The 16,477-nt window shown below is 38.6% G+C and overlaps 1 protein-coding gene across 3 annotated transcripts in view; it reads left to right on the top strand.

Moving 5' to 3' along the window:
- The window catches only part of coro2aa (coronin 2Aa), an 82,118-nt gene that overhangs the window by 54,086 nt on the left and 11,555 nt on the right, over positions 1-16,477 (top strand). For all 3 annotated transcript variants that reach the window (XM_022213362.2, XM_022213363.2, XM_022213364.2), the window contains exons 3-10: positions 5,275-5,391; positions 5,691-5,840; positions 8,498-8,677; positions 9,830-9,946; positions 12,332-12,436; positions 12,519-12,615; positions 14,254-14,366; positions 14,472-14,562. In XM_022213362.2, the coding sequence (XP_022069054.1) occupies positions 5,275-5,391; positions 5,691-5,840; positions 8,498-8,677; positions 9,830-9,946; positions 12,332-12,436; positions 12,519-12,615; positions 14,254-14,366; positions 14,472-14,562 (970 nt within the window). The remainder of the gene's footprint in view (positions 1-5,274; positions 5,392-5,690; positions 5,841-8,497; positions 8,678-9,829; positions 9,947-12,331; positions 12,437-12,518; positions 12,616-14,253; positions 14,367-14,471; positions 14,563-16,477) is intronic.

Below are 16,477 nucleotides of genomic sequence, written 5' to 3'. Positions count from 1 at the left end.
TTGTCTCATTTTTTGTCATTTTGTTTCCTGCTTTTGTCATTTTGTGTCTCATTTCTGTAAAACTTTGTCTTGTTTTAGTTGTTTTTTTTGTCTTTTTTAAAATAAAATACTATATCATTGGCTTCCACATACCTGTGAGTGAATGTTTTGTTCCTTCTTAGACACTTTGTGACCTGTAGGTTGTAATGTGTAAATGATAAACTGAGGCATAATGTTGTTGAAATTGAAGAGGAAGGATTAGGAGTTGTGGTCACTTATAGGTGATTTTACTGGTCCAATCCACTTGAGATCAAATTGGGCTGAATGTAGCCCCTGAACTAAGATAAGTTTGACACCCCTGACCTAGAGAAAATATTAAAATAGAGTAATCTCATCTTTTTTTATTACTGGTTTCGTTTCTTTCCATGGACCAGGATCGCACTGCTGTAAGTTATTCATCCAGATGCCTGCACCAGGCCTGGACAGATCAGAATGTTTTCTCTCATAATTGAAATCACCTTGACTGTTTTTGTGCAGTTTTCTGCACTGTTCTGATCGTTGAACCTCTTTCATGGTCTCTTTTTGTTCCTGCATGCACAGCACACCTGGAAAAGACAGCTCTGCTCTCAGATTATAAATAGCACAGCACCAGTGCAGCCAAGAGAAACTCTGCTTTATCAGGAAGCCCCCGTCAGCTCATTCACTACGACCTAAACATCACATGTGGTCTTTTTCCTCCCTTCATTACTCTGTCTTATCTCCCTCACTCACCTCAGCTCATACGTGATCCATCAAACACTCTTCCAGACAGTATTGATGAACATTATCACATCTACTAGTGTTATCAATGACAACAGTGAACTCACGGATTAGTGCGCTCACCCATGTGCTGGTTACATTCACAGTCTGGCTATATATCTCAGGGCCAGAGTGCTTCATCAGGCTGAACAACTCTCTCTGTACTCTGTCCCCCTCTGCCTCTGTCTGAGTTATCACCACCGTCCTGCCATGGCGAGGAATTGCATAGGAGCTTAGGAATGACATAACTCATCTTTTGACTCTCTTCCCCTCCTGTGGAGGTGGTGGAGGAGGTAAAACTTCAGCCCTCTCCTCCTCCACTGCCTTTACATCCCACCTCTGTGTGTCTGGACTTCACAAACCCAGTGTTGTTCTGTGGAGAACACAGCTACCATTTGTAAATATGAGAACAGTAGTTCATATTCCGTGTGTCGTGTTTGCTGGAAGCACGGATAATGGTTTCATCATTCACCTGTGTAAAAATCCAGCCTGCAGGCGTGCATGTCATTTGAAAGAAGGGTTCTGTTCATGCAAACAGCCTAATTAGCAGCCGTGTTGAGGCAGCGACTTTCCCCTTGTAACAGGATCATGGAGGGATGCGTGTTGTTTTGCATAATTCCAATCAGTTTGAGGACACACAGTTTGGAAAGCCTGTCCTGACCTGCACAGATCGACATGCCCTTTAGAAGCTTCGCCTCGTTCTTTGCACCTGGCTGTCAGACTTTAAAAGTGCAAGGACCATTATTATTAGATTAGGGGGCTATCGCGTGATTTCAGAATGAGATTTGCTTTCTAGCATCCTGAGATTTGGATACAGACCACAACAAATAGCGATCGCCAAGTAATGTGGAGGTTTTCATTCACTTCTCATCTCTAGTATGTTGTGGGACACTCGTTGAGACTATCTGAGTCGGTCAGTGTGGGGAAAAAAGCACGTTGGGGCGGACTTTGACGCGGGGGGGCCAGCTGCCCCATACTTTTCGCTAGCCGAGCTGCTAGCTGAGCTGCTAAGCTGCCTGCCTGGCTAAATACTGGAGCTATGTCGAAAATTCATTTCTCCATCACTCACATGTATGAAAAGACATATGAAAACAGACCCCAGGTTGAAAAAAAACGAAGTTCCCCTTTAATGAGGAATAAACGTGGCATAGAAAATGGATGCATTGAGGTCTAGATATTTACCTCAGCAGTTGGTGGAGAGAAAAACACTGACTGGAAATGCAACTCCTGAGGAATTCATGAAGGTCCAGCTGTTTATGGACATATACACACAATCTGATTAGGTGCTAATGCATCAAAAACTGTCTGTTTCCAACTTGTTCACCTGCGGCTGACAGATGAATTAGGGTTTCTGTGTGTTTACAGAGCAGTATTACTAACTGCAGCCTGAGCTCTGCTCTGCAACAAAACCACACAGAATTTGGGAAAAAACTTTCATGTGGGCAGAAGCGTCTACTTGGATTGTACTACAAAACAACTCTCAAATTACAGACACTAGTTGCCTTCAGTAATTTTAAGGACACGACCTTAGAGGGCATTCAGAGGACTGCGAGCACAAATACTTTTGGTGTCTTATTTCTTCTTTCTTTTTTTTTTTTTTTTGCAAAGTGTTTGTTCTTAAATAACTTCTTGGTTTTTCCTTTCCTTGCTCTACATGTTGGTTCTTTGCCGCTGTGTGTAACATAACTATCTTTTGTTTTCATTTCCAGAGACATCCCACTTAGATAAAATTTTAGAAACCCCATTAAAGTGGCTGAATGATGATTATTTTGTGAACAGTTTGTACGTGGCAGGAACATGATGTTGGCTTCATTTTTTAAGTTATGACTCCAGTTTTGCAAATCTTTAAATGGTTATCTACTACTTCAGGTACAAATTCTCTTATATATCAGTCAGTCATAACAATTTTCATCCTGGTATGTCTGGCACTGTGAGGGTAACTGTGGGTCCTGTGGTTCGCCAGGAATCCACCTTGTTCCACCTCACCTATATGCTCATTTAGATTGAGATTTGAGGACTTTGGCAGGTTTTGGGCTCTTGATCTTGTTCCTCAAGGCGTTCCTGGGCAATTTTTGTGGTGTGACATTTTACTGCTGGGAGAGGCTGCTACTACTGGGGAGGGTTGTGAAGAGCTGTTTGTTGGTCTACAACAATGTTTAAAAGGGTGGTACATGTCAAAGTAACACCTACATGAATGCAAGGACCCAAGATTTTCCAGCAGAAGGTCGCAAGTGATGATCTGTGTTACCTGTCACTGATTTTATTGTTGTGGCAGATTGATATGAGACAGGGGTGTCAAACATGCGGCCCGCGGGCCAAAATCGGCCCTCCACAGAGTCCCATCCAGCCCATGAAACGACTTAGTAAAATAGAAAAATTACACAGATGACGTTAACTACGGATAATAATTTCTAGACCATGACAAGTTGTTTTGATCATAAAGTAAAATACTAGATTGTTCAGTGTTCTTTTATCATTTTGTATCTCATTTCTGTAATATTTTGTCTTGTTTTTGCTCTTTTTTTGTCTTTTCTTTCCTGATTTTTGTCATTTGTCTCATGTTTTTGTTGTTTTGTTTCTCGCTTTTGTCATTTTGTGTCTCATATTTTTGGAATTTTTGTCTTGTTTTTGTTGTTTTTTTGTCTGACTTTTGTTGTTTTGATCATAAAGTAAAATACGATATTGTTCAATTCCAGATGATTAAATGTTTTGTTCCTTTGTAGACACTCTGTGAGCTGTAAGTTGAAATACATACATGGCAAAGTGAGGCTTAATATTGTTGAAATAGAACTTAATTTTCTTCAGAAGTTTCAGGATTTTCATAATGTTTTGTAAAAAAAAAAATCTTTAAATGTGAACATTTTCAGAATGTACTTTTTTACACTAAAGCAAAGAGAAAATCTGGAGTTGTCATTATTTATAGGTTATTATGCTCAGATTTTATGCTCAGATTTCACTTAAGATGACTATAGGATGACAGAAGGAAACGTTTGTTGTTGAATGAGCTGTGAATACAAGTTCCATTTATGTTGTTAATCCCAGGTGGACATAACTTTCATGAAGCAAGTGAGGAAATTAACAAGCAAAATCAATAAATGTATTAACATGTGTAGTTGCCTTCTTCCTGAGAGTTAGGTGTAAAGACTGATACCACTTTGTGTGTGTAAAGTGGATATGAAGGATCCAGGGCAGCAGAGTTGCAAGCAGCAATATCAGTCTATCAGTCTTCTGTGGACGTCCACATTTTCTGGACCTTTGTTTTTCCCAAACGTGCCACCTACCAAACTGCTACATTTTGCAGCTGTCTAGTGTCTATAAGGTTTATTCCATCCATAGACTACTTTCTGTTCTGCAATTTAACTTTGCTGCTAAGAGTTGCATGTTGGGAAATTTGTCTGATTAGGCTAAAATAAAGATGGAATCATGTGCTGTGGCCTTCATAGTTATTGGATTTCAAACAGATATTTTAAGGCAGAGAGACAAGACAAAAAGAGGACTTCTAATGTATTCTCACTCTGATTGTAGCTCCTTTAGGTGTCCATTTGGTAGGCAGTGCAATCGCAGAAAACAAGGGTCCTAGGTTAGCATTTTCTTTTTATCCGACAACTTAGTAAGGAAAATAAAGGATGTTTTTAACCCTTAAATGTTTCGACTACATCTGCAGTCTTCGTCAGAAGCGTTGTCTGACGTGTTGACGTCTTTATTGAGGTGAGGGACCTGACAGAGATGTCAGAATCTGTCAGGCCAGTCATGCCTCCCGTCATCTGATGGTCTCTGGAGGATGGAGTCCCAAGTGTTAGGGGGTGGAAGCCCCTTTCTTCCAGTTCATGGAATCGTTAGCCTGCTTCTTGATCTTAATGACCTCTTTAATTCACCGTTTGTATTTGTTGTCCTTCAATGTTATGATTCTGCCCTTATCCCAGTCCATAATGTGGTTGTTTCTCTTGCAGTGGTCCATGATGCTGATTTTTTGGTTTCTTCTTCGGCTTTGTCTTTTAGTGTTCGAGTGAGTCGTCCAGCTGTTTCTTTTTCTCATTCTGTCGCATTTTCGTCCTTAGTAATCCTTACAAAGTTGCCGGGTAAAAAGAGAACGCTATTCTAATGAAAAGATGACAAAATGAGCACAATCAGTCAAACAAAAGTCTTAGAAGTGTGGTCTTGAAAATGCCGCCTCCTCTGCTGGATGTTACCATCCGATAGTCCCGTGTGCAACCTCCGAAATCTCATTTTTATATGTTTGATTTTTGTACAGCTGCAAGAAAATGCATATTACGTTGCTAAGGCAGATTTTGTTACTCTTGCTCACAGTTTCAGATCTTTGAAGTTGACGCTTAGCTCACCTGCTGCTGATTCAAGCCTCTTCTTAAACACACAGACATGAGAACTGATGTAAACTTTCTCCACAAGAAAGCAAATCATCTTATTTCCCCAAATGTCAGGCTACTTAATATGTTTTATGTTGTGATTATTTTTTTTATTTTTGTGTGTTTTGATCAGACGGGTAAAGTGGACCCTACCCACCCTCGAGTGTCGGGCCACAGAGGCAACGTGTTGGACATCAAATGGAACCCCTTCAACGACTACTGCATCGCCTCCTGCTCCGAGGACACCACGGTTTGTACAAACACATACAGCACATTTTTCTTCCAAAATGGTCCACTCATGTCTTATCACTGTGCTTGAATAAGAGCGTGTTGCAGCAGGGAGATTGTTTTATTGCTTTGCCGCTTAGCCTACAAGAAGAGGTAAAAGTCATTCCTCACATTCCTCGGCTCTGACCTGGCACCGTAGCTCAGCACAAATACCTGAAGACGGAAAGAGAAAATGTGTCTCGGGGCTGTGCCATTTGTTCTCCATATTCAGTCGAATTATTTCCCTTTTTGTGTTTGTTAATTTGGTGTGTGTGTTTGCAGGTGAAAGTGTGGGAAATCCCTCCTCATGGCGTGCTGAAAAACCTTACAATGCCATGGAAAGAGCTGCAGGGTCACAGTCGTAGAGTGGGCCTCATCGAGTGGCACCCGACCGCTAACAACATCCTCTTCAGCACAGCCTATGACTACCAGGTAACACACACACAACCTCTGACACAAGCTAGGACTCTTTTATGGCTAAATGACTGCAGCGTAATAAGACGAGCACTCGACATGTACTGTGACCTACTTTAAAGACCTGCATATTGCAATGCAACCAAACAGGTCACAGCCGTTGAGCCTAATTCTTCGCTTTCAGCTAATTTACAACCAACTAACTGTTTCTGCACAGACCAGTGTGACTTCATACGTTATGCAAAGAATTCCCAACATTTTTACACTCAAATCCTCAAAACTCACACTTTTATTCATGTGCTAACATAACTGCACAAGGGTTTTCTAATCATCAGTTAGCCTTTCAACACCATTAGCTAACACAATGTAGCATTAGAACACAGGAGTGATGGCTGCTGGAAATGTTCCTCTGTACCCCTATGGAGATATTCCATTAAAAATCAGCCGTTTCCAGCTAGAATAGTCATTTATCACATTAACAACGTCTAGACTGTATTTCTGATTCATTTAATGTTATCGTCATTGAAATAAATTGCTTTTCTTTCAAAAATAAGTGACCCCAAACTATTGAATGATAGTGTACATGAATTAAAGTTGCTCTATATTATTTAAAGTTGCTCAATATTAGCTAGAGGTGATAATATTAGCTGACGTTGCTCTATATTATTAAAAGTTGATCAAAAATTAATTATAGTTGCTCTATAAAAATAAACTTGCTCCATATTAGCTTGAGTTTCTCTATATTAGCTAAAGTTGCTCAATATTAGCTAAAATTAACATTATTAAAGTTGCTCTGTATTAGCTAAAGTTACTGTATATTAACTAAAATTGCTCAATGTTAGCTAAAGGTGATATTATTAGCAAAGTTGCTCTGTGTTATTTATAGTTGCTTTATATTAGCTAAACTTGTTCTATATTAGCTAAAGTTGCTCAATATTAGCTAAAGTTGCTCAATATTAGCTAAAGTTGCTCTATATTATCTGAAGTTGCTCTATATTAGCTAAAGGTGATATTATTAGCTAAAGATGCTCTATATTGTAGTTGCTCTATATTAGCTAAAATTGTTCTATATTAACTAAAGTTGCTCAATATTAGCTAAAGGTGATATTTTTAGCTAAAGTTGCTCAAAGATTAATAATAGTTGCTCTGTAATAATTAAACTTGCTCCATATTAGCTTAAGTTTCTCTGTATTAGCTAAAGTTGATATTATTAAAGTAGCTCTGTATTAGCTAAAATTGTTCTATATTAGCTAAAGTTGCTTTATATTAGCTAAAGAGGATATTATTTGCTAAAGTTGCTCAAAAATTAATTATGGTTGCTCAATCATAATTAAACTTGCTCCATAGTTAAAGTTGGTCTAAATGAGTTAAAGTTGACCTACACTACCGTTCAAAAGTTTAGGGTCACCCAGACAGTGTCATGTTTTCCGTGAAAACTCACACTTTTATTCATGTGCTAACATAATTGCACAAACTACTGCTTTTCTTTCAAAATAACGACATTTCCAAGTGACCCAAACTTTTGAATGGTAGTGTATTTTTAAAGAAAACTTTCCCAGCACAGAACACGTTTCCTGACAGCAAGGTATGTGTGGTGCTTGAAACACACTGCGATCCAGATCTGCTCATCTAAGTAATTTTTGTGTTTGATATGCCATTTAACTCCTGTTTTCATGCAAATATTTAGCAAAAAAAATCTATTTATATGCTCCCTACCATTCCTTTTTAGAGTGAGGAAGCAATCAGGGTTTAAAATTCTCTCCAAACAACTTCTCTTTTTGCACACACAGCACAAATTCTTTCAAGATAAGAGAAGTATGCACTGTTAAGCCCATTAGTACAACTTCAGTGTATCGCTCTCTGTGATGCTCAGTGGCTGTTTGTAACGGCTCAACACTTTTGTCTGGAATGTGAATGTTTAATTCTCTGCACAATATAGTTTACTTGTACTAAACTCCAGTTTTTAACCCTGCTCCAGTGATTAGAGCCAACACTCTTCTTTTACGGGTCAAAAATGACCCGTAAAAGAATCAATGTGTTTTTATGCTATTTTTGGTTAAAGAATAATCATTTGTATTGTTTGTATTGTATTTTTGTCCGCACAAGAATGATTTCATGTTTGAATGTGTTTATTTTTCACTTTATAACAGATTTTGAACATTTGATAATTGAAAAAGAAGAATACTACACAGAACAGCAATAGAAGAATGTCAACATCCATTTTGTTGACATTTTTCCACTCTTTTCCTCCAAGTTTGTACGTCATCTCTTTTGCGATATTGTCAGTGATAAAGAGCTTGAGGTAGTAATACAAATAATACAATTTCTTTAAAAGCATAAAAGCTAACGTAAATATTTAAATTGAATGATATCAAAACATGTTTTTGAGAAATACATGGAATATGAAATGATAAAAACTCTATTTATTACAAAGATATGGTGAGAAAATGACCTCACCAGGTCCCTTTTTACTCACTTATGCATCTAAGGGTAAAAATAGAGAACCCAGTGAAGTCAGGTTGAGTCAGAACAACATTCAGTATGACAAACCTGCCATTTTAAAGTAAATTACTTCATCACTACAAAGCTTCAAAACTACAAATTGAGTCTGATTTCAGTTCCTTCTTTTACTGATTGCTGTTGCTGAGTCTTTCTGTGTGTTTTTCTGCCTGCAGGTGATGATCTGGAACCTGGACTGTCCAGAGCAGGTGATTAAGAACCCCGTACGGACCATCAGTCACCACACCGACGTGGTCCTGTCCATGTCTTTCAACACAGATGGGAGCCAGTTCGCCACCACCTGCAAGGACAGGAAAATCCGACTGATGGAGTCACGCTCAGGAAACCTGCTACAGGTACGGCCGTCGCCATGACAACAACATTTATCTGTCTGCATGTTTGCACCATGGGGACAAGCAAGTTTTAATTCAATTAATTTATTTTTTTGGGTTAAATTTTTAGACTCGTTGAAAGTCAGAGTTTTCCAGTTGTCCTACATTGACAGGCTGTTATTACACTATGAAGAAAAATATAGTTAGAGCTGTTATTCTTTCTAAATATATCTATATTTATATATGTAATTTTTTTAGTCTGGCAATATATATTTAGACATCAAAAAAATGAGCCAAATAACAACAAATACTAATAATATTAATTAGTTAATAATAATAATAATAATAATGATAATAATACATATTTTATTATATTATATTAACCCCTTAGTCCCTGAGCCCTGTTTGTGAGGCACCTACTCTTAGTCCCTGGACTAAGGGGTTAAAAGATATTATAATAACATATTTTTTATTATTAATAAATGTTGCCATAATATATTATATTAAATAGTGTTTCAATAAGATAATATTAAATTGTTTTGCAGTATTAATAATAATGTATTCTTCTGATTTTCTCTCAGTTTGAGTGACTGTCAGCGTCTCAGTTTTTACTCAGAATTCATTTGAATGTTGTTACTGGACGTTTTCTCTGGCTACAAAATAATCCTGTGTACTTCACCCAACATTGAACAGCATCTTTTTTTTGCTGAAGGAATTTCACAGTAACAGAAAATCCATGTGAAAATCATTTTAAACTAGAGGCTTCTTTTGAAAAAGAAGATTATTGAACCATGAACCTTTGCTCTGGTTTATAGCGGCATCACAGTCAATGTTGCGTAAGTAGGAGTTCCCTTTCCCAGCTCCCGGCACTCATCCAGCACCACACAGCCAAAACTGACACCTCTGAACTGGCCTGGATCACAGCAGAGCTCCACAGACCTCTGGGTCACCGGCCAGAGACTCACACCCCTTATTTTATTCCTCCCACCTTCTTCGCCTGCCAAACTGACTGCTACAGACACATAAAAAAAATTACACCACAGTGCTTCAGTACTGATGTTTTCAAAGCTGCTGTTGTCAGAAAATCATTGTTTTGTTTTACCCTTAAAAAGTTATTTGCATAAATGTTAACTGTACTTGCTTCAGTGTTGACTTTCATGTGTTCTGTGTTTGCAGGAGGCCAGCTGCAAGACGCACAAAGCCAGTAAGGTGTTGATCCTGGGAAACCTGAAGAAGCTCATCACATCAGGCACTTCACGCTGGAACGAACGACAGATAGCTCTGTGGGATCAGGTGAGAGCCGCTGACAGAGCTGCACAAAACGCTGGGACAACACATTGACGCCGTGAGAAAACTGACTTGCAGAAGTTGAACCACAATAGAAATGATTCTTCGTAGAAAAACAAGTGCATGATTTGCACACGTTTGTATTTTAGTGATAATTTCTGTGCAGCCTTTCGATCAACAGGAGCATCTTCATTTTTCTGATCTCTCATTGCGTTTATATGCTGTAGATCTGTCTAAACATTGACAGCCATGTGCAGGGGATCAATAAAATTATATGTCAGATAACTGTGAAAATGTTTCCCCCAATTCAAGGTGACGTATTCCCTCAGGGTATTTACTATTTACTGACATGTCTGACAAAGAAGCACATAAATCCTCCAAACTTAACAGCTGCAACCAGCTGATTTTTGAATCTGCTGCTTGAAAAGTGATAAAACAATGAATTAGTTTAGTTTTCTGACAAGTAAATATCTTATTTGGTTATGTCTTTATATGTCTAGCTGTTGGAATTAATTATTATTAATCTTAATATATCGAAAAGGCTTATACAGAGATGTATCAGCTTCAGAAGTCCATGTAGGCAATCCACACAAGCAGTACAGCAAATAAGCACAATCCCAATAGCGGAGAATTAATAGTTAAAAGTGATCAGCACATTACATCACACCAGAGAGGTTTTCATTAAAACTTCTGAGTCAGAATAAAAGAAAAAAGACTTATAGAAAAAAAAACTGTTTAATATATAAAGTAAATCTAAAAAGTTCACTACAGCTCTAAATGTCCTGATGTGTTGATCAAATACTTGAACTATAAATGAATGCAAATATGTAGTGCACAGTCACAGCTCTGTTGATCTTCAGTGATGCAAATACCATTTATTACTACTCCATATCTCTACTACATTTCAGAAGGTAGTATTATACTACTTGACAAATACAGCTACTGCTCAGATTCATGTTACACATACAAACCACTGAATAAGCTTAAGAAATACAAAACACTGGTGTGTATTAAATCTCAGTTCTTTAAAACTTCTGACCACCATTTCTCCTCTGAATATGTTTCATTTTAATGATTATTTACAGCTTGAAAAGGTAAAATTAATAAAAATTTCAGCAAAAATGCAAAGGCTTGAGGAAAATCCCAAGAACACGAAAACAGTTTTTAAAAAATTTTCCCACCCTGTGAATCATCTCATCGCTGTAGATCAGGGGTGTCAATCATGCGGACTGCCCTCTGGCCCTTAACTTCTATTTTAAATTTGTCCACTGTACTGCCACAACTTTTATGTATAAATGTTTTACATTTACAAAGCAGGGGGATCAGTTAACCTTCTTTCTTAATAGTTCCCACTTTTGTTTGCCTGCTGTGGTACTCAGGATAACTTCACAGATGTGGAAATGAATGTAAATTTAGTTATAAAATACAATATCATTCAATTTCTGATACCTGCGACTAAACATTTTGTACCTTGTGCAGATAAACTGTCATCTGTAAGTTGCAATGTGTAAGTGATAAACTGAGGCATCACATTAGATTATCAATTCTTTCTTGCAGAGTTAGTAAGGGTGAGCTTTTTCTCGCTGACATGTTTTGACCACGTCTGAGCGTCATCTGACTTGGTAACTTTGTCTGCAAATAATAGTTGCTAACCAGATGTAAGAAAACAACAAAATGAACATTATCGATCTACTGTGAGGGGTAAAATTGTTAAAATTTCACTTATTTTTCTAAACAAATTTCAGGCTATTCATAATGTTTTGGAAAAAGATAGTTTATTAAATGTGAATATTGTCAGAATGTACTTTTTTTTAACAACAGAAAAAAACGTGGAGTTGTCTTTATCGGTTGTTAAGCTGTGATTTTACTGGTCACTTGAGATCAGATTGGGCTGAATGGGGCCCCTGAACTAGAATGAGTTCAACCCCTCTGCTATAGAGGTTTAACTGGTGACTCTGCAGCACTTTTTTGAATGCGGGAATCCTGCTTCACTAAAGATGTTTAGAAACTCTTCGGATCCTCTCCCATCAGGTGGAGCCGCCCTGTCAAACACAACTCTGCCATCTAGTGGAGAAAAGGCCCCAGTTGAACCGCTCAGCAGTTTAACTGAACACAACCCTGACCCCTGTGTTCAACTGGAGCCACAGTTATTTTCTTGGTGACCACGTCGTCACCCAGCAGCCCGATCGGTCCCTGTAGTCATAGCTGGCGGCTGGAGTAGCGTGTGTGGAGGATTAAGGCGAAGCGCGGATTAGGGATTGAGCGCTCTCTGTTTTTAATTCAGCGCTGGAGAGTGCTTCTTATGTAGCAGTGGATTTAAACCACAGTGTTTTTTTTTTTAATACACATGAGTCGTGCTTATTTTTTTAACCAGTTCGTGTTGGTTTGCAGGATGATCTGTCCGTGCCTTTGCTGGAGGAGAACCTGGATGGTTCTTCAGGGGTCCTCTTCCCTTTCTACGACCCCGACACACACATGCTCTACCTGGCTGGGAAGGTGGGTGTCGGGAAAACATCCAGATCGTACAGCATTAACGCAGAAAACACATGTTACAGGGACTTCACTTTTTGTCTTTTAGGGTGACGGAAATATCAGATACTATGAGATCAGCTCAGAGAAACCGTACATCCAGTACCTAACAGAGTACCGCTCACACATGCCTCAGAAAGGAATGGGTAAGACACACTCAAACAGACACAGTTTGTCAACAGTACACACTGGGAAAAATGCCCCTCCCAAAGCAAGAAAAAAGCTTATTTCAAGAAACTTTTACCTTGAAATAAGTGAGAAAATCTGCCAATAGAAAAAGTGAAAAATGTTTTGGTAAGATTTCTTGAAATAAGATATGATATTTAGAATCTTGAGATCTTAAAATTAGTTGGAAAAACTTATTTCAAGCTATATTTTATGAGGATTGTCAAGCTTAGGTGTCTTAAAATAAGCCAGATATGCTAAAAAAAAAAAAGTAGTACTTTGTCACTCAAAAATAGATTTTTGCTTTCGTGTAACCTCCTAATTTGAGATGTGTTAACCCTCCTGTTGTCGTCATTTACGGGCACCAAAAAATATTGTTTCCTTGTCTGAAAAAATCCAAAAAAATCAGCAAAAAATTCCCCAAATTTCTGAAAATTTGCAAAACCTTCAGGTAGAAAATTCCAATAATTCCTTAAAAATTTTATTTAAAAAATTCCCCAAATATGGCAAGAAAGTTCTTGTCTATATTTATAAAAAAATAGTAAAAATCTTCCAAAAAATCCTAAAAATATCTAGTGATTACATATATATCAGTAAAACTTCTAATATTTTCTTTAAGAACATTCACAATTTTTTTTTTTAGAATGTTCTTAAGAAACATTTTTAACATTTTTTTTGCACCAAAAAATGTTCCGAAATTTCCCAAAAATGTTTAAAATGTGGACGTCATAAGTTTCACTGTCAACATACATATTTTTTTCCACATTTTCAAACTTTAAAACAGGTCAATTTGACACCAGGCTTAAAGTTACTTTGAATTTTCTTGTAAAATTCAACTCAAAGCAAGATAATTTCAAGATTGTTTGACTTAACAAGATATTTAAGATGCATGTCTTAAAACAAGTCCCTCCATCTCACTGAAATGTCACTTGTTAAGTGAATTTATGTTAAATCAAGTGGGATGAGACATTTTGACTAAAAATAATTCAATTAGACTTGATAAGATTCTGAGTTTTTGCAGTGCACCTGTCCTGCATGCTGGGTGTCCCATTAACTGCTTCATTAGCTGAATGTGTCCAAGGCGTGGCCGCTGATCTCTGTTTGGAAAGTCGGCCTGCCTCCTGAGTCTGAGTGTCTGGCACCTGTAAGCAAAGTTGCTGTGCAAATAAGCCTGTGATATTTGAATAGCAAAACCAACTGATCAGGGTGATGTCCTGGATCATGAGAAGGGACAGACACATGCACTCAAACAAACTCGAATACAGAATCCTTTTTTAGATTTACAAAAGTGTTTATTGAAGCAGACAGCAGTCACTCTGTGGGTCATTCCAGAACTAGAGGACATTTTACATCCCACCTGTGAAATTTCAAATAATCCAATTTCAACGCTGTGGATTAATAAAGGGTTGTCTTATCTGATCTTAGGTTATGTTGCAAGACCAAAAACTAACCAATGCCTCAGTTAAAACATCCATTTATTCCTTTGTTTTTAGTGTTCTTGCGCTTCTCTTACATGTTCTCTGTAACATCTGCTGCCGTTGTGTGCCCACATGCATTAACCGGTACAACTTGGAAGCAGTAAAGCATCCGTGTGTCTGTTTATGTGTGTCGTCCTGCAGGTGTGATGCCAAAGAGAGGTCTGGATGTGAGCTCCTGTGAGGTTTTCAGGTTCTACAAACTGGTGACAACCAAGAGCCTCATTGAGCCTCTGTCTATGATCGTACCCCGCAGGGTGAGAGCAGCAGACTCACCACAAACACAGAGCAGCATCCATTTTGTCTGGGGTTTAATACATTTAAGAGGCCAAATAAAATGTTTGAATTTGATGTGTTTCCAGTCGGAGTCGTACCAGGAAGACATCTATCCAATGACGGCCAGCAACACGCCTGCTCTGACTGCAGAGGAGTGGCTCAGCGGCATCGACAAAGGTCAGGGATAACCAATATGAGAGATGAGAGATGATTTTGTTGGCGATATTCTGGGGCTATGCATGTGTCTTTTTTAACATTCCAATTCAACTGATTTAAAAGAAGTGATGGACCTTTACCACATGATACAACCAAAAGCACAACTAATGCACGAATTTGTAGAAACACTAATTTGACTGTTTAAATTCTGGGTTGCATGTAGGGTTGTCAAGATTAACCGGTTTCACGATTACCGCGATTATAAATGGACACGGTGTGATAGTCGTAGCTATATTTAGAAGCCACGATAACCGCAGAAATGTCTCGCGAGAGGCGCAAAGCGAGAGACGTAAGTTTCGGGGAGGCAGACACAGTGGCGCCACGCCAGAGCACATGCTGCAGTCAGAGCGGTCAGAGCACAGAGCGGGCTTGCTTTCACTCACCGGTGAGAATGGCAGAAGGAGGAACTCCCCGGCCGGAGTTGCATCCACCAAAAAAACGTTTGAAATCAGCTGTGTGGGATCACTTTGGGTATCCAAAAGATGATAAAGGTGAAGTAATTGCAGATGGACACCCGACGTGCAAAGCTTGTCGTCGGAAAGTTGCAGCAAAAGGCGCAAATACATCAAACATGATCCAACATCTTCGAGATTATCATCCTTCTCTCTTTGTTCAATTCAAGGTAAACGCACAGTTCCCCAAAAAGCATGTAAAAAGTTACAGCGCATAGGCGAAACAAACACACACGGGTCCTGGAAGCGCTGTGGAGCGGGGGAGAGGAGAGGTGCGGGAGGAGGAGGAGGGGGTCGGGGGCTTACGCGCAGCATCTCCCTTTCAGCACGAGTGTTGATTCCACATATAGTGTATAATATATTGATAGCAGACAAGTAAAATAATGAATAGCCTCTAAGAAGTAAGAAATACTAATGTTATTTGTTTATATTTGATATTACTATATTAAATAGTTCAGTACATATTTTATTCTCTTATTCAAAATTTAATATAAACGTATTCATTAATTTATTTTAAAGATTTATATTTATTTATTTCTTCCAGCAAAAAACTCCAGGTGCCCTTCCTGCTGCTACTGCCCAGCCAACAGTTGAAGAGTCATTTTCCAAATGCATTAAATATGCACCTTCGTCCAAACAAGCCAAAGAGCTCAATCATGCAGTTGCATATTACATAGCCAAGGACATGTTACCGTTTCATAGTGTGGAAAAACCTGGATTTCAGTATTTGATGAGAAAAGCCGTTCCACAATACAAAGTGCCATCACGAACCCACTTTTCCACAAATGAAATACCCAAATTGTACATGGAGGTGAGAGCAAGCATCGAGGAACAAATAATAGGAGTGGAATGGTTTGGGGCAACAACAGATGTGTGGACAAGTAGTGGAGGTGGAGGAGAACCTTACATCAGCTTCACTGTTCATTATGTGAACGCTGATTGGGAACTCAAGGCTCATTGCCTTGAAGCCTTATACTTTCCTGAAGATCACACTGCAGATCATATAACAGAAATGGTTGAAAACATGCTTCAGGACTGGGGCCTCTCTACAGAAAACCTAACTGGCATCACCACTGACAATGCAACAAATATGAAAAAGGCTTTCACAAATTTTCCTTGTGTATGGTTTTCATGTTTTGGGCACAATCTGAACCTGGCGATAAGTAAAGTTCTCAAAATCCCAAGAGTGGAGAAAGCTGTAAGAGCATGCCGCCATCTTGTGCAAGCTTTCTCACGCAGCTGGAAGAAGAAAAGAGAACTAAAGAAGAAACAAGGAGAGCTTGATATCCCTGCACATGCCCTAATTAATGATGTGGTCACCAGGTGGGGATCCACATTTGCGATGATCTCCAGATTCCTGGAGCAGCAGCAAGCAGTATGTGCTGTTTTGGCTGCAGACAGAAGTTCATGGCATCTAATGCCAT

Source organism: Acanthochromis polyacanthus, chromosome 3 (genome assembly GCF_021347895.1).
Source record: "Acanthochromis polyacanthus isolate Apoly-LR-REF ecotype Palm Island chromosome 3, KAUST_Apoly_ChrSc, whole genome shotgun sequence".
NCBI lineage: Eukaryota > Metazoa > Chordata > Actinopteri > Pomacentridae > Acanthochromis > Acanthochromis polyacanthus.
The sequence above is the reverse complement of the archived record's forward strand: the minus strand, read 5'-3'. Positions and strand labels throughout refer to the sequence as shown.